The sequence below is a fragment of the Lissotriton helveticus genome, chromosome 12, assembly GCF_964261635.1.
Source record: "Lissotriton helveticus chromosome 12, aLisHel1.1, whole genome shotgun sequence".
Classification (NCBI taxonomy): domain Eukaryota; kingdom Metazoa; phylum Chordata; class Amphibia; order Caudata; family Salamandridae; genus Lissotriton; species Lissotriton helveticus.
The window spans coordinates 610,478,576-610,505,954 of record NC_136073.1 but is presented as its reverse complement, the minus strand read 5'-3'; the positions used below and the strand labels follow the sequence as shown (position 1 = coordinate 610,505,954).

Sequence of the window (27,379 nt, the reverse complement as noted above, 5' to 3'; positions counted from 1 at the left end):
AATTATATTTTCTTTATTTGTAGTTTAACTAGGATAAAAAAAAATCAAGTATCATAACCTCAGCCTATCAGCGCACCCCGCTTCAAGTATTTCTGTCCACTTAAAGGATGTTAAAGAGTAAGGATGAGTGGGGGATGTATGTGGGATACGCACAACTAGACCTGCCTCTATTACATGGGTACTGAGCTCTAGTGGCGCTCATGTTGCACAGGACCTTTGTGTGTGGGGCGGGTGGGAGTGTAGATGTTTGCTCTGGGAGAAGGGGACCCCTCCACTCTACCTCTGTCTGCATTAAACCAATGCAGTGTGTGCTACCTCTGGTTGACAGTGGTTTCCATGGGTGCAGATCCATAGGCGTGTCAGCCATGCCAAGTTTCTCAGGTCTATGCGTGATGCGCTGCTCCAGTACGGGCTTTTCCTTTGAATTCTGGGACTTTGTCTTGTATATTTCATTATATACCAGGACTACAAATTCCAGAATAAAAAAAATCTGGAATGGTGCAGAATATCGTGTGTGGACTTGGGGAAACTTGGCAGCTACTCTGTGTTGGTTGTACACAAAAATGGTCTTATTTTGCAGTTGCAGTTCCATTCTTAGCGCATTGTGCCTGGCTGACAGGAAAGTTTTGATGTTGACTGACACATAGGTTTATCCAAAGCAATGTTGTGTCCTTTTTAGGTCTGGTGTTAGGCAAGATCATTTAATTGTAAAAAAAAAAAAAAGTATATGAATAATATGCCTACTTGTAGTGGCTTTCTGCCATCCCTCTTCATCCATTGGTTTGTTATTTTATCATTCACATATTTCGAAGCCCAATACAGCATACAGCCAGTGGCAACGGTTCAGCCCACTTCAGTCGCTGGCTAATATCCCTGTGAGTGAAGCCATTCATTCTGCCATTTTGCAAGGAGCATATCCATACACCAGTAGTTTCCTTCTGTGTTCGGAACTATTGTGGCAATGCGCGATTTTTGGGACCAAAACATATTTTTGCTTTTAGCCATTTTTTTCAGATTGACAGGGTCTAGCAGCTGCCTTAAAAATGAGGTTTTTCAAAACCAATACACAAAACAAATTTGTTGGAGCTGGCCTCGTGGCGTGGTTCCCCCCGTGTCTCAGCACCCCGTTAACGTAGCCCTGCACCCTGGGTTCCCTGCGCAGCAGCCCGTTAGCGTAGCCTGCACCCCGAGTCCCTGGTCGTCCTGCTCCCTGTACGCCCCGACCCTGTAACCGACGACCAGTCCCACATGTCCCGTCCCACTCCCGGCTCCGAGCGCCTAGAACCTGCATGCCCCACAAGGCCCCCCTTTTGTACCGCTTTTGGCCGCCCTAAGTGTGGCAGGGTATGCTCAGACGTGAGTCCCTTGCTCACTTTGCCACTGGATTCAAGCAAGCCGGGCTGAAGACGGCTGGAATGCCAGAAACCGGTCCTCGGAAGCTTGTTTCCGGTCCAGGGAAGACATGGCTTGGCAGTTCGGGCTGGACTGTTCCCATGAGGCACAGGGTCAGACTGATTTGCATATAGCCATGTCTGAACTGGGGTGGCAGAGTGGGCTAAAGAACGGTGATGGATTAAACCCAGATCTTTTGACTGGGTGCGAGTGTTTGATTGATTCAGATGCTCCGTCCATCACCACCCCCTTTTGTACTGCCCCACAAGGCCCGGCAGCCATTTTCCCTTCCCGAGATCCCTGACTCCCTGGGCCTAGCGTGACCCCGGCCCCAGCGAAACCCAGACTCCAAAGGCGCGCCAGTCCCGGCTGGGGGGTAAAGTCCTCCCCGAGTGAGATAAGCCAGGGAGTTCGATGGCACCTCCGGCCTCCCCTGAGAGACTGGTATCTGTCACACCTTTGGCCTCCCCCTGAGGGCCCGTTTCGATGGCCCCTCTGGCCTCCCCGAGTGCTGGCTCCAGACCTGCTGGGCGTCTGGGAAATCCCGTACGCATCTTCTAAAGGATCAAAGAGCCAACCGCTGGACCTCGCCAACGACCAGCCCCCAAGGCATGAGACCTCCGCCTGCGAGGGTCCGGACATCAAAGGGCCCATGAACTATATCAAGGGCCGCCCCACAACTAGCGGGCAGTTGTATCTTGGACCTGGAAGTCCTGCTGATCGGATCGCGGCTGATCCTAAGGTGAACTCAACCTTGCATCGCTGAGCCCTGCTGTCGCGGCTCCTTCTTCGCAAACCTGGAACTGAACCACCTGAGCCCTGCTGACGCAGTCGCGGCTTGCCATCTCTAACCATCAGAGCCCCGCTGACGCTGTCGCGGCTCGACCTTGCAAAGACCTCAGAGCCCTGCTGACGCTGTCGCGGCTCGTCCTCTCAAAGACCTCGGAGCCCTGCTGTCGCGGCTCAAGTTTGATCTTGTAACCATGCTGACGCTTTCGCGGCTCTTCCTGACTTCTCCAGATCGAGCCCTGCTGACCTCGCCACGGCTCGAGGAGTACTCTGGTCCGGCTGGACCATCGAAGCTACCATCACGACCTGAACCGCCTCGACGTGAGTGAAGCAGCCAGTACCACCATCATCTCCCGTATCCCCCCGCTCGAGGATTGAGAGCTGTGCGTAGGGTACGCTCGTAGTGGCCCAAAGACTAAAGACTGTCCCGCTTCCCTCCTCCCGAATCCTCAAAGACTTTGTGATCCCTCGATCATTTGTACATAAGAGCGCTTCTTTCTTTTTACTGCTTATAAAGAACTTGTTACTGAAATCCAACGGTGTGGTGTCCGTTCGTAAGTGTGGTGTGAGCTCAGCGTGTACGATCCTAGACTCGAAGTCCTCCCCGGTGGGGACCTCACGATAATACTCGGCAAGATCTGTGGGAGAGGTGGGTCCTGGGGTGGTCGGGTGAGCACAACCTGGCCCTCCGAGATCGCCCCTTCTAACATTGGTGGCAGCGTCGCAATAAGAACGTACGTCTAGGGATTGTACAGTACTGACACACTACCCGAACGAAGAACAACCATGAGCCTCACGAACGACGAGACCACCTTCCAGATGGAGCGTCTGGAAGAGTATACGCACTGAGAGCTGAAGCAATTTTGCAAAGATCTCCATATCCCGACAACGGGGTTAAGCACCAAAGAGGACTTTCAAAAAGCCCTGACAGCATGGGTCGAGGCCGGAGGCCATCCTCCCCCGCCAACAGAAGACGGTGGAGAGGGAGGACCACTGACCGAAACCCGTGCCCAAGAGCAGGAGAGAACAACAACAAAGAGAGAATAGCCAATACTGATGTATCCTTTTTTAGAACAGTTAAATGCACCAAAGTACAGACGCCACTTCAATACTTGGGATGGCTATGGAATAGCTGTTTTATTTCAAAAATTATTCAAGGATAGCACTAGTTTAAATTTTCTTGTGCTTTTACAGATTTTTTAAACACACATATAAAATTGGGACACCAAAGGACAATGTCAAATTCTTACACCATGTCAACACTATACAGGCATGTCACATTCATACCGCTTTCATTCAAACATTCAAAAGATACACCGGGAATGGAAGGGGGTAAGCAAGGTGGAAAGGGAACATTAAATGAAAAGAAAAAAGGAAAAAAGGACAAGGGTCAACTGTACAATTCAAATGCAGGGTTGAAGGATCAGAAATACAATATATACACCATTAACATTTCATTTTTAGATTTTCTTATTGTCACACTAACAAATCACAATTGATAGGTGTATGTGAACCTACAAGTGCCTAATACTTCAGGCACCAGAGTAACAACGGTTGACCCTACACGGTCTACGCGTTTCGAATCCTAACTAGTCCAAGGATTCTCGTCAGGACCATAGGGCGCTCTGTAGAGAAGACAAAAATGAAAAACAAAAAGAGCCATGTCTGAGTATCTGATTCAATTTCTTTAGATAACGAAAAAACAACAACCTCTCAAGTGCTGCAACACCACAGAATCCACAGACAGCTTACCTAACAAGTGCGCCGCCGAAGGTGGTGGCTCCTACACATAGTAAAGAGTAAAAAAGTGTAAGAGAAGGAGTATTAGTAAAAGTACTACTTCTTTGGGGACAGACTAGGTTCTAAACCTCTACTGGTCAATTCAAAAGTACCTCAAGGGGGGCAGAAATTTCCCGGAGGAGAAGTCAGGTATTCAATGGAACAGAGGTCAACGGCCACCGCATAGGGGCGCTCCGAGACACAGGGGCCAGCATCACTGCGGTAAAATGTCACTTGGTCACCGAAGCCCAAATTGTACCCCATATCTCCTGCAGGGTGATCGCAGCTGACAACTCCGTCCGCACCTGCCGGATAGCTCAGGTCTCGTTCGAATGGGGGGGCGTCTCCGGGGAGTTACGAGTAGCGGTCCGCACCAACATGCCCGTGGACTGCCTACTGGGTAACGACCTGGAGAGCTCCCCGTGGAAGCGGGTAGAACGAAGGACCCACCTGGAGATGGTGGGACTGTCCGAATGGGCTTGTGTGAGCACCCGTTCCATGACCGCCCGAGTGGCCACCCCCGAGAGGGTGGACCTTGAGAACGCACAGCCCGCCCCGAGGACCCCGAGGTCCCCGGGCCATCTGAAACCCCGAGCTGCCCCCCGGGAAAGGCCTAGCCTCCGACGCAGGTCCCCTCGGGCCCGACGTTGAACCGACCCCGAGCCTCGATGGCCTCCCTGAGTTGGCCCAGTGGCGCCAGGAGGGAGGGCCGTCCCGAGAAGAGTTTTGCCTCGAACAGACCTCCTGTCCGTCCTTGGTTGGGCCGCGGAGCAGGCCGCCGCCCAGGCCGCCGGTGACCAGTCCGGCTCACAATCTGTCTATTGGGAAAACGGCCTGTTGTACAGCGAACAGAAGTCTGCCGAGCTAGGGTCAGCCCGAGTGCTGGTGGTACCCCTACGCTTCCGCGGCTTCCTCCTGAACCTGGCCCATGACGTGCCCCTGGCGGGACCCTTGGGACAAGACAAAACGTATCACCGCCTGGTCACGCACTTCTACTGGCCCGGCATGCGCTCCGATGTGGAGGCCCACTGTAAGTCCTGCCCCACGTGTCAGTCCAGCGGAAAGAGCAGAGGAAGGCTCAAGGCCCCCCTCCAAACCTTCCCCGTGGTTAGTACCCCCTTTGAGCGGGTGGGAATAGATATCGTGGGGCCTCTCGACCCCCGGACCTCCTTAGGTCACCGCTTTATCCTCGTCTTGGTGGACCATGCCACCCGATACCCCGAAGCCATTCCCCTCCGAACGGTGACGGCCCCCGTAGTGGGGCGGTCACTCATGGGGGTCTTCTCCCGGGTGGGATTCCCCCGAGAAGTCGTAAGCGACCGAGAGACCAACTTCATCTCGAAGTACATGAAGTCCCTCTGGCAACAATGTGGGGTGACGTACAAGTTCACCACCCCATACCACCCCCAAGGTAACGGTCTGGTAGAGCGATTCAACCGGACCCTCAAGGGAATGATCATGGGTCTCAAAGAGCCCCTGAGGCGTAAGTGGGACGTCCTCCTTCCCTGTCTCCTCTTCGCGTACCGCGAAGTCCCCCAGAAATCCTTGGGGTTCAGCCCCTTCGAGCTGCTCTACGGGCACCCCGTCAGGGGGCCCCTCAGCCTGGTCAAGGAAGGTTGGGAAACGACGGCCCCAGAGCCCCCTCCGGATGTGTTTCGATACATCCTGGCCATCAGGAACCAGACTAGGAAGTTCTGAGAACTGGCCGAGGCAAACCTCGAGGCCAGTCAAGAAGAAATGAAACGGTGGTATGATCAGAATCCCACTCTGGTCGCGTTTCAGCCCGGACAGCAGGTCTGGGTGATGGCCCCCGTGGAGCCCTGTGCCCTGCAAGACAAGTGGACAGGGCCCTTCAAGGTGGTGGAGCGTAAGAGCCAGGTGACCTATATCATCGATGTGCAGTCCCCCAGGAACCCCTTGAGGGTCCTCCACGTGAACCGCCTCAAACCCCACTTCGCACGTTCCGAGTTGAGTTTGCTCCTCGCCACTGACGATGGAGAGGAAGAGGAAACGTAGCCTCTCCCCGATCTCCTGTGCGCAAAGGAAAAAGATGGCTCCGTAGAGGGGGTGAGTCTCTCCTCCTCCCTCTCTCCCGAGCAGCGCGAGGACTGTCGCCAGTTACTGGGACAATTCTCGGACCTTTTCTCTCTCGTCCCCGGCATCACCAGCTGGTGCGTCCACGACGTGGACACCGGGGACAGCCCTCCGGTACGGCACAGAGCCTACCGCGTCCCCGACAGAGTCCGGGCCTGCATCAAGGCCGAAGTCTCTAAGATGCTAGCGCTAGGAGTGGTCGAAGCCTCTGACAGCCCATGGGCCAGCCCCGTGGTCCTGGTTCCGAAGGCGGCCGCCCCCGGTGCTGTTCCCGAGGTGAGGTTCTGCGTTGACTACCGCGGGCTCAACGCAGTCATTAGAACCGACGCGCATCCCATTCCCCGAGCAGATGAGCTTATTGACCGCCTAGGAGCTGCTCGCTTTCTCAGTACGTTCGACCTGACCAGCGGGTACTGGCAGATCACCCTCACCGATGGGGCCAGAGACAGATCCGCTTTTTCCACCCCGGACGGTCACTACCATTTCTGGGGGATGCCCTTCAGGATGAAAAACGCCCCCGCCACCTTCCAGAGGCTGGTCAACCAGGGGTTGGAGGAGTTCAGCGCTGCGTATCTGGACGATATCGCAGTATTGCGTTCCCACTGGCCCGAGTACCTCCAGCACCTCTGGGCGGTGCTGACGGCCCTGCAGAGGGCCGGTCTCACCATTAAGGCAAGCAAGTGCCAGATCGGACAAGGGTCCGTAGTCTACCTCGGGCACCAGGTCGGAAGCGGCCTCGTAGCCCCCCTCCAGCCCAAGATCGATGCGATCGTGACCTGGGAGGCCCCCACGACCCAGACGGAAGTGCGGGCGTTCCTAGGGCTCAGGGGGTACTACCGAAGATTTATCAAAGGATACGGTAGCATCGTAGTCCCCCTCACGGAGTTAACCTCCAAAAACCAGCCGAAGAAAGTCAGCTGGACCCCCGCATGCCAAGAGGCGTTCGAAACCTTAAGACGCTATGTGTACGGCCCCAGTCCTTCAGGCCCCCGACTACTCCCGAGAGTTCGTGGTCCAGACGGACGCGTCCTAGCACGGCATCGGAGCGGTCCTATCTCTGGTGAACGAAAACGGCTTAGACCAGCCAGTGGCATTCATTAGCCGGAGGTTACTCCCTCGAGAGCAAAGGTGGAGCACCATCGAGCGGGAGGCCTTCGCGGTGGTTTGGGCCCTGAAGAAGCTGAGGCCCTACCTGCTCGGTACTCACTTCCAGGTCCAGACCGACCACCGACCCCTCCGGTGGCTAATGCAGATGAGAGGGGAGAACCCCCAAACTGTTGCGCTGGCCCATCTCCCTCCAGGGGATGGATTTCACTGTTGAGCACCGGCCTGGTGTTGACCACGCCTACGCAGACGGCCTGTCCCGATTCTTCCGCCTCAGCGAAAAGAACCCCCAAGAGGATGGGTAGTTCTCTCTGCCTTTCAGCTGGGGGGGACGCGTGTTGGACCTGGCCTCGTGGCGTGGTTCCCCCCGTGTCTCAGCACCCTGTTAACGTAGCCCTGCACCCTGGGTTCCCTGCGCAGCATCCCGTTAGCGTAGCCTGCACCCCGAGTCCCTGGTCGTCCTGCTCCCTGTACGCCCAGACCCTGTAACCGACGACCAGTTCCACATGTCCCGTCCACTCCCGGCTCCGAGCGCCTAGAACCTGCATGCCCCACAAGGCCCGGCAGCCATTTTCCTTTCCCGAGATCCCTGACTCCCTGGGCCTAGCGTGACCCGGCCCCAGCGAAACCCAGACTCCAAAGGCGCGCCAGTCCCGGCTGGGGGGTAAAGGGCTCCCCGAGTGAGATAAGCCAGGGAGTTTGATGGCACCTCCGGCCTCCCCTGAGAGACTGGTATCTGTCACACCTTTGGCCTCCCCCTGAGGGCCCGTTTCGATGGCCCCTCTGGCCTCCCCGAGTGCTGGCTCCAGACCTGCTGGGCGTCTGGGAAATTCCGGACGCATCTTCTAAAGGATCAAAGAGCCAACCGCCGGACCTCGCCAACGACCAGCCCCCAAGGCATGAGACCTCCGCCTGCGAGGGTCCGGACATCAAAGGGCCCATGAACTATATCAAGGGCCGCCCTACAACTAGCGGGCAGTTGTATCTTGGACCTGGAAGCCCTGCTGATCGGATCGCGGCTGATCCTAAGGTGAACTCAACCTTGCATCGCTGAGCCCTGCTGACGCTGACGCGGCTCCTTCTTTGCAAACCCGGAACTGAACCACCTGAGCCCTGCTGACGCTGTCGCGGCTCGCCATCTCTAACCATCGGAGCCCTGCTGAAGCTGTCGCGGCTCGACCTTGCAAAGACCTCGGAGCCCTGCTGACGCTGTCGCGGCTCGTCCTCTCAAAGACCTCGGAGCCCTGCTGACGCGGTCGCGGCTCGAGTTTGATCTTGTAACCATCTGAGCCCTGCTGGCGCTGTCGCGGCTCTTCCCGACTTCTCCAGATCGAGCCCTGCTGACCTCGTCGCGGCTCGAGGAGTACTCTGGTCCGGCTGGACCATCGAAGCTACCATCACGACCTGAACCGCCTCGACGTGAGTGAAGCAGCCAGTACCACCATCATCTCCCGTATCCCCCGGCTTGAGGATTGAGAGCTGTGCGTAGGGTACGCTCGTACTGGCCCAAAGACTAAAGACTCCCGGTTCCCTCCTCCCGAATCCTCAAAGACTTTGTGATCCCTCGATCATTTGTACATAAGAGTGCTTCTTTCTTTTTACTGCTTATAAAGAACTTGTTACTGAAATCCAACGGTGTGCTGTCCGTTCGTAAGTGTGGTGTGAGCTCAGCGTGTACGATCCTAGACTCGAAGTCCTCCCCGGTGGGGACCTCACGATAATACTCGGCAAGATCTGTGGGAGAGGTGGGTCCTGGGGTGGTCGGGTGAGCACAACCTGGCCCTCCGAGATCGCCCCTTCTAACAAAATTGACAAAGCCAAAAGGGCGGTAAGCAGTTCCAGACTGATGGGCTGTGACAATTCTTGTTTACTGGCGTGTAGGATGTACAAACATAAGAATGCTTCTTTAATAGCTCATTACACTGATGACTTCCTATTTGACCAGGTCACATTCATATAATTCTGCAGATGTCACATAATAAATAGTGTGTGGGGGGGGAGGGGGGTACTGTGTACCGGGTAGGCCTACCGCTCAATGGCAAAGCACAATACATCACATTTTGAACTCCTTTCATTTCTAGTAGGTGGTCTAACACAGTTGAAACAAACAAGGCTATAAGTTACAAAATGCACTAATCTGTTAACTTAAATTAAGAAACAGGGGACCAGATACTACGATTTGTTGGGTTTGCGTCGCTTTTTTGATGCAGCCCATGCAAAATCTGTTTTAGAATTAACAAAGCTGTGCAAAGTCCACATTAACTTGCATCGGAGAAGCATTGCATGGGTGGAACATGGGTGTTCTCATGCATCCACCTGTGTACTTTGACAAAAAACAATGTTTACTAAAGTCAGTAAACCTGAGTTTGCCCCCAAATGATGCGCTACCAGAGGCTGGTGTAAGGAGGAAACATATTTATTTCTCCTTGTTACTTCCTCTTTGTATGTGGGCTGTGTTCTGCATAACGCAAGCACTTTTGTGTCATAGCACAAGAGTGCGTGCATTGGCGCTAGGCAGCCACAAGTGTGCCAGCACTAGGAGAGAGCAAACTGCCCCATATCTTCGTATATGTGGCACAGTACTGCTCTCTTCCTTTCATGCAACACAGTGCAGCATCTTCTCTTGCTGCACTGAGTTGCATGAAATGTTTGTAAACATGCCCCTGGATACATGGGCCCAGATTGACAAACATTTTGTGCTGTTTGTGTCACTAAAGTGACAGAAACCTGTACAAAATGCTTTTTTATTTACATTTTAAGTTTTGTACTCAAAAGTTGCCTAAAAGTAACGCAAAGCAGTGCAAAGCACTGCTTTCCTTTATTCTGCTTCAAGGGGCATTCCATGGGCGGTATGTGGGCGTTCTCATGTAACAACCTATGGGTTTTGACACACAACCCTATTTTCTAATAATAGTCAACATGGTTTTGCACCGGAAAATTACGCCACTTGAAAGCAGGCTCTGAAAAGGAGAATTGTTTCATTTCTCTTAACTTTTCCCAATTTGCATGTGTGCTGCACTGTACAGCATACATATAAAGTAGGAAAAGTTTTAAAGTTAGTTAAAGCACAGTATTTTGTACTGGAAGGCCACCCCTCCAGTACAAAACCTATACTATACTCACGCAGACACCTTGGTACTATTATGCAAAGGTGTGTGTGTGTGGTGCTTGGCAGTCTAATTGTGCATCTGTGCTAGGGAGAGAGCAGGATAGTGCCATATATTTGTAGAAATGACATGTTCCTGCTCTCTTCCACAGAGTTGCTGTGCTACGCTGTGTGAATGTTTTGATAATCTGGGCCATGGTGAGCTCTGGAAATGGAGGGACATGACAATCATACATGCTTCCAGTGTCCACTGTGTTTTTAATCACTATGCCATAAACCAAATCACTCTAAGGTATGATATCCCATTTTGTCCATGCCACCAACTATGTTGACGACTGAGATCATTTGATATCATATTTTCAAATTCTACCATCATTTCTCTGTTGGCAATGCCATCTTTTAAAAAAAAAAAATTTTATTGTACACCTAGGTATTACATAAGCTTTATTTTTTGGAAAATATTTTTATTGCAGATTTGTATAGTACAGACATTTTTCGACAGTCCTGTTTCCGACAGTAGCTATGCGCGGGTCGTTAGACAAAACATTACACAGCCAGTAAACCCAGATCCCGGAGGTCGGGTGGCACTAACCGGAAAAGCGATAGAAGCATAAAAACAAAGGACAGCTGCAACTGTTCGGCAGGAAGTTTTTGCATCAGCTTTTTCCTCCCCCCCCCCCCTCCACCCATTCCCCAACATATAAACTGGTATAACCCCAAGAGGCAATAGGAAATTGTCAGTACAATCTTTGTAAAACAATTGTATTATTTTTCCCACAATGTAGTATCTAAAACATGTATGTCATCAGGCAGCAACCCTGCGTCCCTAACCCCACAACCCGCCCTTTCCCGTCAAAGTGTAAATCCTCGGTTTCACAGTCCAAACGTTTATCTATCACAGTTCTCTCTGTGTTTCCCCACCCATCATCTTGATTCCCACGATCTCCCCCACTTCCGCTGGCCAACTCATAGTCGTTTTGGTCCCTTCAGAGACCCCCGTCCAGGCCATGGTAATGTCTCCATTTACCCCACACTTTGCGGAATTTCCTCGGACAGCCTCTTGCTTTATATGTGACTCTTTCTGCCGCCATGTAGATGTCTAGGCCCTTCCTCCATTCCCCTATCTGAGGCGTGTCGGCCGCTCCCCACTTCCTAGCTATGTCTCTCTTGGCCACCACCAAGGCCAGCACCAGAAATATTAGTAGTGGGCGGACCAGGTCTATATCATTGGTCATTCCCAACAGGGCCAGTTTCGGTTCTAGTGGTATGTCTATCCCCAGTACGTTGCTCAGTTCAGTGGTGATCGCGCTCCAATAGGCTTGTATATGTGTGCATGACCATAATATGTGGAAGAAAGTCCCGTTCTCGTGCCTGCATCGTAAGCAGCTGGGGTCTGACACCCGCCCCATTTTGCATAGCCTCACTCTGTCATAATACACCCTGTGCAAGATCTTGAACTGGATTAGGCGTAGGTGTGATTTGATGGCTACTTCTCTAGGATGCATCAGTACCCCCCCCCCAATCTACCTCATCCATTTCACCCACTTCCTGTTCCCATGTGCCTCGGAGGCCCGCCAGTGTGTTTGGTCTATTATTCATAATTGTTTTGTATGTTAGGGAAACCGCTTTCCCTGGGATCTTTTCTTGCAGTAGACGGCCCTCTAGTGGTGCGTATTCGGGGAGTGGCTCTCGCTGTGTTCCTTCCGCCAGGTAAGCATGTCTTAATTGTATGTATTTAAAGAGTTGAGAGCGCTGTAGCCCAAATTCGGCCTGTAAGGAAGCAAAGGGTTTCAGCGCTCCGTTTTTGGTGACGTCCCCTAGTGTAGAGATGCCGATGTCGTCCCATCCCTGGAACCCTTTCAATTTGCGTAGCTCTTTGAGCCAGGAGCATTCCCATAGTGGCGTTTGCTTCGTAGCCCTGCGGGCCCATCCGGTGACATTTGTGGCTCTATTCCACGCCCCCAGTGCATTCTTTGTGGCCGTCAGTAGTCCAGCCTGTCCCCTCCCCCCATATATGTAGTGTAGACTTGAGTGTGTACCCATTTGGTATCGTTCTAGAGCATATGTGGGGTGATTGGCGGGTGCGTGAAGCCAGTCATTAATGGGGGCTAGGTGTTTTGCCCAATAGTAAGTCTCTAGGTCAGGAAGAGAGACCCCTCCATCATATTGGTGTCTCTGCAGCGTTGTCAGTGCGACTCTGGGGTGTTTCCCAAACCACAGAAATGACCGGAGGTCCACGTGTATGTCTCGGAAAGTCTTGGACGGTATCTGGAAATATTCATTTTGGAAGGCATAGAGGATTTTTGGGAGAGATATCATTTTGAACATTGCTGCCCTACCAAGTAATGTCAGGGGGAGGGATCGCCACCTATCTGCGTCGGCCTTGAAATCACGTATGATCCGAGCGATATTACGATCGTATGAGATGCCTCTGTCAGCGGTGATGAATATCCCCAGATACCGGAAGCCCTCTTCGGTTGTCTGTAGATTCTGCGGCAGTTGAGGCCATTCCTCGCGCCCTTGGGGGACATAGAGTGTCGATTTGTGCCAGTTAATCTGGTATCCTGACCTCGCGCCATATTTTGCTAGCTCATCAAACAGCGCCGGTATTGTACTTTCCGGCTGCGTGATATAGAGGAGGACATCATCGGCGTAGAGGGTTAGTTTTTCATCTCGCGTGTCCGTTTGACTGATGTAGAACCCCGTGATGTTCTCATTTTGTCTGACCGCATAGGCCATCACCTCAATTGTCAGAGCGAATAGCAGGGGTGACAGGGGGCATCCCTGCCGGGTTCCCCGTTGTATGGAAAAAGTCCTCGACATCACCCCATTGACCCGAACCCGGGCCCCAGGGCCTGCATACAATAGACCGACTTTCCTCCTGTATTTGGGTCCAAAACCCAGGCGTTCCAGTACTCCCTCCAGGAAGGGCCAATGAACAGCGCCAAACGCCTTTTCGGCGTCTAGGGACAAGAACCAATGTGGTTCAACTCTATCTTTTACCATGTGCAGCCAGTTATGTGTCCTCCTTAAATTATATCTGGTGGCCCTTTCTGGAATGAATCCAGTCTGATCCATATGTATTGGGCCTGGGATAACTCTTCTCATGCGCGAGGCTAGTATGGTTGCATATATCTTGGCCTCCACATTTAGTAGGGAAATGGGACGATATGAGGTGCAGTCCTCAGGGGGCTTCCCAGGTTTGTGGATCGGGACAATCGTGGCCTGTCTAAGATCCAGTGGGAACTGTCCCTCCTCTTCGGCATCCTGGAACATGCCCAGTAAATGTTGTGGTATGAGGTCAGCCATGCTCTTAAAGAGTTCCACAGGAAAGCCGTTAGGACCCGCGGCCTTCCCTGTGTGAAGTTTGGCCAGCGCCTCTCGGACCTCGTCTTCCGTGACGTCGGACTCTAAATCCGTGGTGTCAGTTTCCTCAAGTACTGGAAGGGTGACGGGCTCCATATATTGCAGCGCCTCTGTTTTGGAACCCAGATCTCGGGCCTTATATAAAGTTTCATAACAATCGGCAAATGCCTCAGCTATCTTATCGTCAGCGCAGACCCAAGAGTTTGAACCCACCTTTATTTTCTCCACCCAGCGTTCGTCTCTCTCCTTCCTACTGAGCCAGGTCAATAGCCTCCCAGATTTATCGCCCACATCATATATGCGGTGCAAGGTTGCCAATGCTTGCGTCCTGGCCTCTCCCGTCACTAGCTGCCTGTATTGTGCCTGAGTATCTGCAAGGCGTCTTTGCGTCCCTATATCTCTCGTGAGTAAATGTTCCTGCTCTAGCAGTAATATTTGCGCTTCTAGGGTCTGTACCTCAGTCTGGTTCTTCCTTCTGGTTTCCGCCAGTCTACAGTGGGCCCTATCACGAAGCACCACCTTGAGCGCCTCCCACAGGACTACTCGGGAGTCTACAGATCCCTCGTTCTCTCTCAAGAACACCTTCACGTCTGCCCTGAGCCCCTTCCTAATGTCCGGGTTTTGTAAATCCCAGGCCGAGAGTCGCAGGGTCGCGGGACCCCTCCTCTTTCGTCCACCTGTCTGAATCGCCAGGGGGGAGTGGTCAGACACCCCTCGGGCATAGTATTCCGCCGAGTCTGATACTTGCAATGCCTGTCGCACCATGAAGATATAGTCCAGGCGAGAGTAGACTTTGTGCGCCCCAGAGAAGGAGAACGCCCAGGTATCTGGGTGTAGCCAGCGCCACACATCTAGGAGGCCCAGTATCTCCATAGATTTAGCTAGAGGGGTCCTATTTCGAGATCTATCTCGCTCACCTGTCCGGTCTGCGGAGGAGCTCATCACATCATTAAAGTCCCCCCCAAGGATTTGGATCGTATCCGATGGGTTGAGAATTATGTCTGATACCCCCTTCATGGTGTCAGTCTGTAATTTGGGCGGGGCATAGGCCGATATGAGTGTGTACTCCCGTCTTCTCCATGACCCCCGTACCCCTACATAGGAGTGGATGGACGGAATGCGCCTCTCCTTCTTCCTCTCCCGAGGAGTCGACTTCGAAGTCTTCTCTCTCTTCTCCTTCCGAGCGGGAGGCTCTGCTTAGACGATTGAGTCCAGGTCCTGTTGCGCCTCTCCCTCCGGGCGATGCCGATTGTCCTTTCCGTCTGTTCACCTGGGTGCGTCCCGGATAAGGCGTAGTCTGAGTCTGTTTCCTATTCCTCTGTGCCTGTTGTTGCTGGGTCCTTGGCCGTTCCCACTGCAGCCTGCGCGGAGTCGGCCTATCTGGGCCGCCCCCTCTGTTGTTCTCTTGTCTGTGGAATATGGGAAGTTCCTCTAGCCACTGCCAGGCATCCTCCGGATGGTTAAAGAAGTGTGTTTTGTCTTTGTAGATCACCTTCAATTTCGCCGGGAATAGTAGCATATAGGTAATGTTCATGTCTCTTAGCTTTTCTTTGACTGCGTCAAAGGATCGGCGTTGCTTTTGCACTTCCTGGCTATAGTCAGGGAAGATCATAATAGTTGCGTTCTCCATGCGGATTTCTCCCAGCTTTCTGGATACCCGCAGTATCAGGTCCCGGTCTGCGAAGTTGAGGAAACGCGCAATGACGGGTCTGGGTCTCGCTCCTTCAGGTGGTCGAACCAATAAGGCTCTATGCGCCCTTTCGATGATGAAACAAGTCGAGAAGTGCACCGCCTGGAAGGTTGTCGTTAGCCAAGAGTGGAGAAAGGCCACCATGTCCGTCCCTTCAATTCCTTTTCTAAATCCAACAAAGCGCAGGTTGTTGCGTCGCGCCCTATTTTCTGCATCGTCGACCTTCCACAGTAGCTGACTATGCGAGGCCTGGAGTTCCGCCATGTCCTTTCTCAGCGTGGAGATAGTCTTCCGCCTCTCCTATTCGTGTCTCTGCCGCGGTCACCCGGTCCGACAACTTCCGGAAGTCTTGTCGCAGTAGCGTCACCTCCGACCCCACTTCGCCAATTTTAACCTCTAACGCCGCCCTGGATTCCTGAATGTCGGCCCTGGACGCCTGGATAGCGGCCATCAGGAGGTCTGTGTCGGATCTCGAGCCGTTGGTCGCAGCCGCAGCCTCGGTGTACGGCCGCGGTGAAGCAAAGTTATCCATGGGGCCCTGTTTGGCAGTTTTGAGGAGCGTATCTTTCTTCCCCATGGCTGATGACGCCAAGTAGTGCTTCCCGCGTGGGGGCCAATGTCTTCCCCCACTTGCGCTGCAGGTCCGCAGGCTCGCGAGTTGTATCCCGTAACTCGTGTCTTCAATCCCGGTCTGCACCCCATCCTGGGTCCCGGCTTCCGTCTGCAGCCCACGGCCTCCTTGCCGCCGGCAATGCCATCTTGACAGCCATGGTCTAATATTACCCCTGAGGTATCTCAACACTTGGATTTTTTTTTACTTCTGTTTCATTTTTCACTTCCATCTTTATTTTCTTTTTTGGCGGAAACATCATGCCCTCCTTTTCGATTTTCTTCCCCTTTTTAGGTTGAGCATTCAAAACCGCTTGTATATTCTTTAGTATTTAGTTATTATATACTTATATGTGTATGTACTTTGTGGGCTCTGAAGATCAGCCCTAGGACTAGTCTGCTTCCGCTTAGGAACTTTTTTTTCTGTTCAACTGCCTCTATTTAACTATCTTGATAGAAAACGACCAGCAGAGGTCAGTAAAATACCAGAATCACTTTAGCATTCTCTAGATTCCAGTCCATAGAAATTGTCTTCCACGAGCACCCGTAGACAATAATATTTTTCCAAATCTTGTATTTTCAGTAATATGACCACCGAAGGCCCTGATTTTATATTAAAAACAGAGCTTTGGACTGTACCATTTTCCGCTGAAAGACGTTCTCTCCATGTGCTCCCATACCTGGCATGTCACGCAGTTTGGTGCTTACTTTCCCTCCATGTTAAAGAACAGTAGATGTTTCAGCACCCAGGCTAATGTGCAGCATGGCTAAATACATATCCGGTTCCAAAGGTGAGACCTGAAGCATTGCAAATGCTTTATTTACTTGGCTAGATTACATCTCGCTAGTGAAAACCCCCCACAAAATTTGTAGGCAAATAATGCTACACTGCGTTGTTGCTAAAGATACCGATCTTTAGAAGGAAAAACAACAAGTCACTTGAAAACATGGAGATAGAAAAAACGTAAGCTGCCTATGAAGAAAGACAGCGGCCTCTTCAAAGGTCGACAATTCTCTCACAACTAATTGAAAAAGGCAAGTATTTTTAATCCTCACAATGATGATTCTTTGCCAGAAACAGAATGAAAGAAAATAATTAATACGTTCATCAGGTCTGAGTAATTGTATTGACAAAAAGATGATTTTTTGGGCACACTGTTTCCATAAGTAATTTTTATAAGTGGCTCTGCGTTTTTGGTGCAGAAAATAGTCACTGAAGAAACTGATGTCAGTGCGTCAGAGGGGCACTTATATGGACTCTGTCAACATTCCATCCGGTAGACGACCTCGCTACGGTGTTGCTCGACGCCATCTTCTGACGTGCGAGGTACTGCTGTTAAAAAAAATATATATATAAATATATATTCCGGATCCAGTCTGATGCCTGAGGATAATTCAAAGGTAGGGAATCTGCATATAGATCCTGTCTCACCAGATAAGGCGTTACCAAACCTAAGTATCTTATTCTTCTGTACAATATAACACTTTCTTCCTGAAACCACTGATCCTTAGCAAAAAGAGAACTTGTCACCCAACCTTCTCTGGTGCTGCCCCTAAGATATGGAACTCTCTTCCACCGGAAGTCCTCAATGACTGCTTTCAAACTGGAAGCGAAACTATTCCTAATAAACAAATTCTTACCTTACCTGGGCTAGGCTCACCTGCTTAAAGTCATTGATCCTCCAACCATTGTACCATCATTTGATGCTGATCTTCTTTACCTCATTGTGTGCCCTCCTTTATAGCCCGCAATGTACCTGTTTATTGTATTACTCTCCTTAAACCAGTTGTCCTGTAATCATGCGATTATTCCTGTTTTATATTCTTACTTGATGTCGATTTTGCATTTGTCCTTCCATCTTTTTGTAAACTGCTTTGATATCCTTCGGGATCTTGTTCGCGCTATATAAAACTTTATAAATAAATAAATATCTTTCTTTGGGACTTTTCATTTGAACTGTGTAGTAAGCATCTGTCACCTTACCACAGGTGACCAAAACCTTCAGTTCACTAAGCACCTCACATTTTTTCATTATTTGCCATGTGTGACCTGGACTCTGGGGGTGTGGCTGCCTGTTGATGATGCAGAGTACCAGCTCCCAAACATTTTTCTAAGGGGAGCTCAGCTTAAAACAGTTTGAAAAACTCTGCCCTAAGGGTACGATTTTCCCTGTAATAAGTATTGCTAAAATCTCTTCGTAGCGGTTTACCAAGATCTTGTAGTAAAAAAAATAATTAAGTAATGCATCCATCCATATAAATAAATATATAGCCATATAGATACATACAGGGCCTTTGGGTCGGCTCTGTTTTGCCATGGGTCTGTTGCTGTCCTTTATAGTCCTTTCCATCCATGACAGCTAATTGCATGTGATAATGGTTCAGTCCCCATCAGTTATTGACTTTCTTGCCCTGTGAATGGAGCCCTTTTCTGATCACATGTGTACATCCACCTGAAAATGAGTGTGCTTTAGTGTCAGGGCTGGTTGGCCATTCCTTTCGTTTTTAGTTCTCTCCCTTTTATAATTCCCCTTTCATTTCCATGCTTGTCCTCCTTTTATATTGATGTTTCTTAAGCGGATACTACTGCTCTCCAGGCAGTCCTAACAGGTTGCTTCCATGCCACTAATTTCAACTGCAGTGCACCACATCTTACATGTCCACTTTCTCTAAACAAGGAGACCATTATGGTAGGCTGTTTTGACTGTATCATTGTTTTACCATTCCAAGACAGTCAACACGTTGGTTCGAAGTGTGGCGTCCAAGCTTGATCTTAAAACAGCATAGACAATGTATAATACCTTTGCAAGGCGGACAACTGTTGGTCTGTTTGGTTTTGGTATTGCAAGCCTATGCCCCTGTGCTTAGAGCAGCTTTGTTTTCTTTTTTTCCAGTTTTGTTTATATTTATTTTGCATAAGTTGAGTTTATTTATGTTATTGTGGTTGTCAGAGGGTGAATGCAAGAATGAGTCCGTATATTGCACTTATGCATCCATTCATCAAAGATGAGTGACTATGGGGCATATGTAGGTAATGTTTGTTTTGCGATTCTCAAATTGCGATTTTTTTGGGGGGAATCGCAATTAGAGAATCGCAAAACGAAATGTAGGTAGGATTAGCATTTTTTTTGCGAATCCCAATTATTCCGTATTTGCGAATCGCAAATTGCGATTCGCAATTAAGAAATACCTTCTCATTCATTTCTATGGGCTAAAAGGCCCATAGGAATGAATTGGAAGACATTCTCAATTTGCGATTCTCTATTAGAGAATCGCAAATTAAGAATGCAATTTCAGGGTTGCAAGGGTGTCAATAGGACACCCTGTTGCACCCCTGAAATTAACATGTGTGCACATGTGACCCACATACATGCCCTAAGGGCATGTATGTGACCCACATGGCACTTTGAAAAATGCCAAAAAGTGCATTTTTCCAAGAAATCGCTAATTACCACCAACCTGAAGTTGGTAGTATTTTGCGATTCCTTAAGCCACAATTCGCACAACTTGCGTCCTTCCTACATTGCATTTAAGGAATCGCAATTTGCTATTCCTTAAATGCAATAGCAAAATAAGGAATCGCAAATTTTGCGATTCCTTATTTTGCGTGTGGCTTTTTGTGTGCTACATAGCACACTGCCCAAATTGCGATCGCAAACGCTCAAATTCTGCGAATTTCAGTATTTGCTATCGCAATGGGGCTACATATGGCCCTGAGTTCCTAAACCCATCAAAATATAATGCGTTTTCATTCATAGCTGGAGAGATAGTTCAAAAGCTGAATGTCTCCTATTGCAACAAAGCAGTTTCTTTGGGTCACGAGTTTGAATACTGGTGAGTCAGACTCAGCTGGTCATCCTCCAGAAGATCGGTAAATTAAGTACAGTGAGTAGGTATTAAATACATCTGTTACTTACAGCGCTTCGAAACAGTAGAAGTGCGATTTGGTGAGCTATATGAAAAACACGCTTTGACCTTACTGCTGTCTCCTTTTACAGATCATTTATCAATGGCACCCCTCAGCAGAAATTCATAACCAAGCGACGAAAACCTGCCTTGCTTGCAGATCGTGGCCGGCCTACCCCAGGTGAAAGAAAACAGAATTTTCTTACAAAGGTAACCCCAACAAAATGACTTTGCCTCGGGTGTTGGATACTACTTCTATTTACATTCAATAGTTGCACATTTTATTTGTAGAGATATTGAAACAGTACCTTTTTTTGATAATCAAATTTATTGATTTTATGAAGACCAACAAAGGAAAAACCATACCCGCCATTAGTACATTATCCGTGCAAAACAAAGACCAGAGAATATTACACCAGCATACAGAAACTGACAGGCAAGGAGTAGATAGCATCACATCCGTCCCATTCCATAAGTGCTCCTCTGAGATTATCAATCCTCTACCACCCTCACCCACTTGCCCCACATTCTATGAAACTTCTTCGGGCAGCCTCTGGCATCGTACATGGGCCGCTCCTGTGCAGCGCACCGATCCACCCTCCTGCGCCAACGCGCCATGGTGGGTGCAGCCGAGTTAAGCCAGTTGGCCGTATTGTCTCTTTTGGCCATCATCATAGCTGTGTTTAGAAAGAGTTTTTCAGCTCTGGAACCATCCATCCCCTCTGTGATTCCCAGGAGCACATTCATTTGAAACAGTACCTTGTTATCTGAAAGGTGCTTTTAATGCTTTGTGCAAACTTTGTATGTGGCAATTCTGAATGTTCAATTATTTTGGTCCACATTCCTGCTGATTGCGGGGTGTTTCAGGCGCGAACATGGGAGCCTACATTACCCCTTATGTCGGTATCCTGGCTCCAGGGACATCTTGTCAGAAGAGTAGAGTACGGTTCAAACTGTGGAAGTGTTATGGTCGTGAATGTCCTGGTGATCAACGCAGCCTCTGGGTTGTTTGGACTCGTAGGTTTTTCCTTACTTTCAATGTTTCTCCTTTTGCTCCATGTTATGTGTGTCCACAACCTTGTCAGCTGTTAATGTAAACAAGCATTGCTAAAGCAATGCCTGAGGCTCGACCTAAAAAGTCAAGTAGAGCCAGAGAATGTTTTGTGATTAATGTAATAAAAACGTCACAGGATAACAAACTCCTCATTAATCATATTAATTCTTAATACGCATTGGCAAAGGCAATAGGTTGTGGCTTTGGAAACTTCTGGCTTTGCAAATCGTTTTTAGCAACGCCTTGCAGTATGGCTAAAGAGGAAATTTAAAAAAAAGGTACTATGACTCATCCGCAGTGGCTGTGCCATTTTGTTTGTGTCTGCACTGCGCATGCACACACCTACAAAATGCACTGGATAGGGATAATTTCTTTTTAATTACTTATTAGATTGGCAAATAAAGATAAAAGTTAGTGTCAAAGGTGGTGGTCTTTTTTTTGTATTTATTTGAAAAGAAAAAGAGGCTTGAGAGGAGGAGTGGAAGAATAATGGTGAGTGCTGGGGAACGATCACAGAGGACAGGTCGGAAGTAAATCAGAGGATGGTGGGAGAAGTACACACCATGGTCAAGACAGCAACATTAGCACGGTGGAATAGAAGTACACAGTTGAATGTGAGCAATGTGGAACAAGAAGAAGCACACAGGAGAAAGTGATACAGGCGGAGAAGCAAAAGAGCAAGCACAACATAAAGGGGCGGGGGAGATGCACACTGGCAACTGCATCATGGAGTGTGGCGCAGGGGCAAATAAGTACATGAGGGAGACCGCTGGAAAACACATGTACTCATATGCATTTGTGAAGCACACTATCGACCGCAGGTATCTTGCACAAAACAGGTGTGTGAGTGCAGTCCTAGCCCTGCCTATGGTGGGTTGTTTAATTGGAAAGCCAGGTCTTGAGCTTCTTGCGGAATTCAAAAATAGAGGAGGAGACTGATGTGCTGCTGGAGGTTGTTCCATGCTTTAGTAGAGATGAAGGGTAATGCCCATCCTCCTGATCCAGTCTGTGTTTTCATGTGATGTGTGCGAGTAGGAGTCCTGCGGAGCAAAGGTTTATGGGTGTTTGCTGAAACAAGATGCAACTGTTCAAGTAGATGGGACCTGGGTTGCATAGTGCCTTGAATGTGTGTGTGTGTGTGTGTGTGTGTGTGTGTGTGAGAGAGGTGTTTGATTTGAGGGCATTTGTGTATCTGAAGCTAGTGTAGTTCCATTAAGTGTTGTGCGATGGGAGTTCCATGTGGGAGTCTGAGAATGAGTCTGGCTACCAGGTTCTGGATGGTTTATAGTCTTCAAGTGAGTTGCTTGGTGATCCAGGCGTAGAAGGTGTTCTTATAGTTCAATTTGCTGGTGGCTATGGCGTGGGTGGCAGTTTTGTAGTGTTGCTTGGGAGCTATTTCAAGATCTTCCTCAGCATCATCAGGTTGTTGAAGCAGGATGCAGTTACGGCGTTGACTTGTGCAATCCTGTCCAGTTTGCTGTTGAGCACCTAACCAAAAAAAAAAAGTGTCTAAAAAGTAAGCAGTGAGAAGAGACAAGTAATGAAGCCATGCACCAGGGGAGGGAAAATCACAAGAAGTAGTATTGACTGTTTGTAGGTTGCTTTATTAAAAGCATGCCACGTAATGCGATTAACAGTACATGTTTTTATTCCCACTGTTCAGCCATTAAAATGTGCAGGTCATTCCAATATGAAGTTTATATAAATGTGAATCTGCTTAGCTGGCACTCGCCCTAAGGTTCACAGCAACATCCTACCATAGAGTTCCTTCTCATCGTTCACATAATATCTATTGCTAAGGCAAACAGGCCGATAGATAGCTATAGACTCTCTGTAAATGTTTCATAATGTTTGATATGGCTTGGCTTTACTGGATACCTAGATGCATAAGTTCAGAGGAGAACAAGTTACTTGAGGGTAAACAAACACAAATGAAGGCTACATCTTTTCATTAAAACAACAATCAAGCAGTGAATAGTTGCTAAACAGTGAAGAGCTTCTACAGGAATTGAGAGCCATGCTTCGTGAAAGGGTGGTGATAGTTGGGTAGGAAGATTAAGGTGGTGGTAGAGTAGTGGTGGTTATAATGGTGGTAGGTAGGGTGGTGGTTGTCAAGGAAGGTGGTGGTTAGGGTACCATGGTGTTCAGGATAGTGATATTGGTTAGGTTGGTAGTTAGTATAGTGTGGTGTTGTTGGTTATGGAGCAGTAGTATATTGTTGGTGGGGATGGTGGTGGGGTTGTGGTATTTAGGGTGGTAGTATTGGGGTGATGTTGGTAGGGGTGAAAGAGTGGAAGTGGTGGTAGAGTGCTACACATACTGATGCTGGAAGGGGGTGGTGTTGCTGATGTGAGGCTGGTGGTTATGGGGGTGCGGGTTAGGGTGGGGTTGGTGGTTATAATAGGGTCTTGGTGAGGGTTCAGTGGTGGTTATGGAGATTGTGGTAGGGTTGTAGTGGGTATGGTGGTGGTAGGCTGCTTAGGTTGGTAGTGGTCGTGGAGGTATGCTCATTTGGGTTGTGGTGGTTAGGATAGGGCGATTGTTGTGGTGGTTAAAGTACGGTGGTGGTTAGGATATGGAGGTGGTGGTTAGGGTAATGTGGTGGTTGTGGTATGGTGGTGATTGTCTGGTTTATGTGTCGAAGGTGATTGTGATGGTGGTAGGGTGTTGGTGGTTAGAGTGATGGTAATATTTAGGGTGGTTGTAGTAGGATGGTGGTTAGTGTGCTTTTTGGGTGGTGATAATGGTGTCAGTGGTGATTAGGGTGATGGTGATGGTGTTTAGGGTGGTGATGATGGTTAGAATAGGCTGGTGGTGTTTAGTATAGTGATAGCATACTTGTTGTTTTGGCAAAGTGGTGGTTAGTGTTTATGTTTAGGGTGTTTGTTGTGGTTAGGGAAGTATTATGGTTAGGGTAGTGTGGTGTTGGTTAGGATTGGGTTATGATGGTGGTAGTGGTTGTTGGGTTGGTGGTGGTTAGGGTGGTAAGAGAATAGTGGTGTTGGTAGGATAGTGTCGTAGGATGGTGATAAGGGGTGGTAGTGCTAGTCTGGTGGGGTGTTGGTACAAATACTGACCCTGCAAGTGACTGCTCATGCAGGCAAAACCTAAAATTGTCTTGTGCTTCAAATATTTTCAATAAAGGAGAGGTAGATCTACTAAGAGAATTCTGGCATTTCCGATATTTATCACACACCTTCTATGAATGTGAAGTATGACATGATACTGCAAATAGTAGTGAATGGAGGAAGCCGTTTAACTGTTAATAAAGCTGTAGATTCCATCTAAGCAAGCTATCATAAAAGAAATTCTAAATCCCCAATCCCCAGCCGCTGCTTTACCCACTCAACCACCACAGCAGCCAAGCTTCCCAGCCTCTGCGTGGCTGACAACGCTCTAACCACAGACCCAGTGGGCTGGGCAGCCAGAGTTCAGGCTAGTCCACCACCCTTCCAGTAGTCTCAGCCTCCAAACCCCTTTAGTTTGTACTCTTATGATCATGAGAACCCGGTTGGAGGCAGGATACCCCATCACCTGCCCCCTGGAGGTCGATAACATCAAACCGCTTGGTTCTTCAGATTGTCCGATGAAGCTACTCCCGCCCCTTCGTGACTGCCCCTCCACTCATGCCACCCACTTGTGACAGGCTGACGGAGGGCTATCTCTCCTTGCTCCACCAGGAAGTGGCGGCTCTTGGCCAAGGGAGCCATAAAGAGGGTGCTGACGCCAGTAGAAGGTCATGGTTGTTGTTCCCTCATTGTTCTGCCTTCATATTATCCTAGACCTGCATCCTCTTAATTTCTTGCTAAAAAGAAATTCAAATGCTAACGCTTGCTCAAGTCCTGTCTGCCCTGGACCCCGGAGACTGGATGGTATGGTTGGACTTCCCCATTCTTGTCCTGCATTCCCACAGGTATTACCTGTGATTCACTGGAGACCACAAGCACTTTGTTAGCCGTGCTCACGTTTGGCCTTACCAGTGCCCCTCAGGTGTTCACCAAGGTGATGGTGGTGGTTGCAGCTCATCTGCGGAGATCAGGGGTGTCAGTCTTTCCCTATCTAGACGACTGGCTGTTAAAGGCTGGTGTCTCCCACCTCCAGACTACGATGAACTTCCTGCACTTGCTGGGGTTCACTATCACCGTGCCGAAGTCAAACCTGTCTCCCTCTCAGATGCTCCCTTTTATCAGAGATGTTCTGAACAGTGCAGTTTCTGTTTATCCTCCAGTACGGCAAGTCCAGGATATTCAGGCTATGACACCAATGTTTTTGCCTCCATCCTGAATTTTGGTGAGACTGACTCTGAGGCTGTTGGGCCTCATGGCCTCCTGCATCCTGTTTGTGACACGTGCTTGCTGGCATATACGGTCTCTGCTGTGGGACCTGAAGTTGCAGTGGGCGTGGCATCAGGGAAATCTCCCTGACATGGTCCATATCTCGTAGGGAACTGTAAAAGGTCTGCAGTGGTTAACGAACCGCAATTTGTTCAGTTGCTGACTCCTCTCCCTTTCCCAACCAGATTTGCCCGTGGTGACAAATGCGTCCCTCCTGGAATAGGACGGCCATCTGGGAGAGATGGAGGTCAGAGCCCTCTGGTATCCCGCAGAATCCGAACTCCACATCAACCTCCTGGAGCTCATGGCAATCCGGCTGGCATTGAAAGGCTTTCAAACCCTCTACCAAGGGAAAGCTAGTGCAGGTTTTCATGGACAACACTACCGTTATGTGCTACTGCAACAAGCAGTGCAGGGTGGTGGGGTCATGGGCCCTTTGTGAAGAGGCCCTGTGCCTCTGGACATGGCTGGAAAGTTGGACATATCTCTTGTGGTTCAACACCTGGTGGGCTCTCCGACCGCCAGGATGGACGAAATGAGCTGAAGATGCCTTTTGGATCATCTTCGTTCTGCAGTGGTGCGAGGCCTTATTCAGCAGTGTGGAGAACCTTGGGCATATCTGTTCGCCACCGCCATGGACTTGCAATTTCAGCAGTTTGGCATGCTAGAGTTTCCAAGACTTCTCTCGCTCAGAGATGCTTTTATTCTCAAGTTGAGCTCTGGCCTCCTGCACGCCTTACCGCCCATACTACTCCTTCTCAGAGTTCTCAAGAACATCAGGTACGACTGGGCCCAAGTCATCCTTTTGTCTCCGGACTGGGCTCGGAGAGACTGGTATCCCGAGCTATTGAGCATGGCCCTCGGTCCTCGGATCAGGCATCCCTTAGGGAGGATCTTATTTTGCAGCAGCAGGGGAGTGTTGTCCACTTGTACCTGTCAATGCTCTGCCTTCGTGTATGGAGATTTAGTGGTAACAGTTGACTGCAGTCAACCTCCCGTCCAAAGTCTGCAATGTTATCTTGGCAGTTAGGCATCCCTCTACCATGATGGCATACGACTGCAGTTGGGGCAAGTTGATGGTATAGTGTGCAAAGATACAAGTTGACCATTTTTCAGCTCCCCTCTCTCAGATCCTCCTTTTTATCCTTTCTCTTGCCGAGCAGGGCACTGCTTTGGTCACCTTAAAGAACTATCTTTCTGCCATCTCAGCCTTTCTGCGGTTGCCAGATCAGCCATCCCAGTTAAAATCCACTGTTTGAAATAGATGAAAGGTTTGCATCACTTTTCCACCTTCGCCCTTCATCATGCCTCAGTTGGACCTCAATCTCGTACTTTCATTTCTGATGTGCCCTCCCTTTGAGACACTGCACAACTGTCCTTTTAGGCTCCTTACCATCAAAACAGCCTTCTTAGTGGGACTAACATTTGTCCAGACGATCAGTAAGCTTGTGGAAGTGGAATATTAATAATCCACCGGTGCAGGGTCATCACTTTGTCCACGGGTTCTTAACAAATAAGGAGGAATCAACAGTGGAGCGAAGTACAAACCATAGGTCATTTATTTATCATTCATAAATGGGGCTCCGTCCGACAAGCACCATAGAGATACTCGAGGAGAGAGCACACTGAGCAATGGGTTACATGGGTAAATAGAGCTTTGGGAAAAACACACAAATGAGGTAAGGCTAGAATCGACCGCCTCGGTGTCTTGTGCAATTGCTACTTCCTAAGACTGAACAACAAGATATGTTATCTGTGTAGACTTTACTTGAGGATTAACCATTGCCTGAAAACCCTCAAGCAGATTGCCAGCTGTTTTTTTGTGCTGACTTTGCATGTTTACGCAGGTGCGGTGTCAAGGATAGAGCCAGGCTGAAAGCAGGGCAAGGGTGGGGTGAAAAAAATGGATGAGGCACAGCTTAATTCAAAAATGAGAGAATTCAGATTTTACATTTCAACAGTCCTTCCTTTTCAGCTCTGCTGAATCCATTTTAAAAGTACATGTATTGGGAGGGCGTGGCTTACCGAGCCAAGATGGTGGACACACCTTGAGAGTGCTCCCGGACCCCTCCGCCATCTGCCCACAATCCTCACGTTCTGGGTGCCATCCTGTCCTGAATTGTGTTGGTCTCTTAGCGCAGGGCGTCTGGCTGTGT

General features: G+C 49.5%; 1 protein-coding gene across 1 annotated transcript in view; it reads left to right on the top strand.

Moving 5' to 3' along the window:
• The window catches only part of HASPIN (histone H3 associated protein kinase), a 775,218-nt gene that overhangs the window by 181,007 nt on the left and 566,832 nt on the right, over nt 1-27,379 (top strand). The window contains exon 4 of the mRNA XM_078671435.1: nt 19,928-20,045. Coding sequence (XP_078527561.1) covers nt 19,928-20,045 — 118 coding nt within the window. The remainder of the gene's footprint in view (nt 1-19,927; nt 20,046-27,379) is intronic.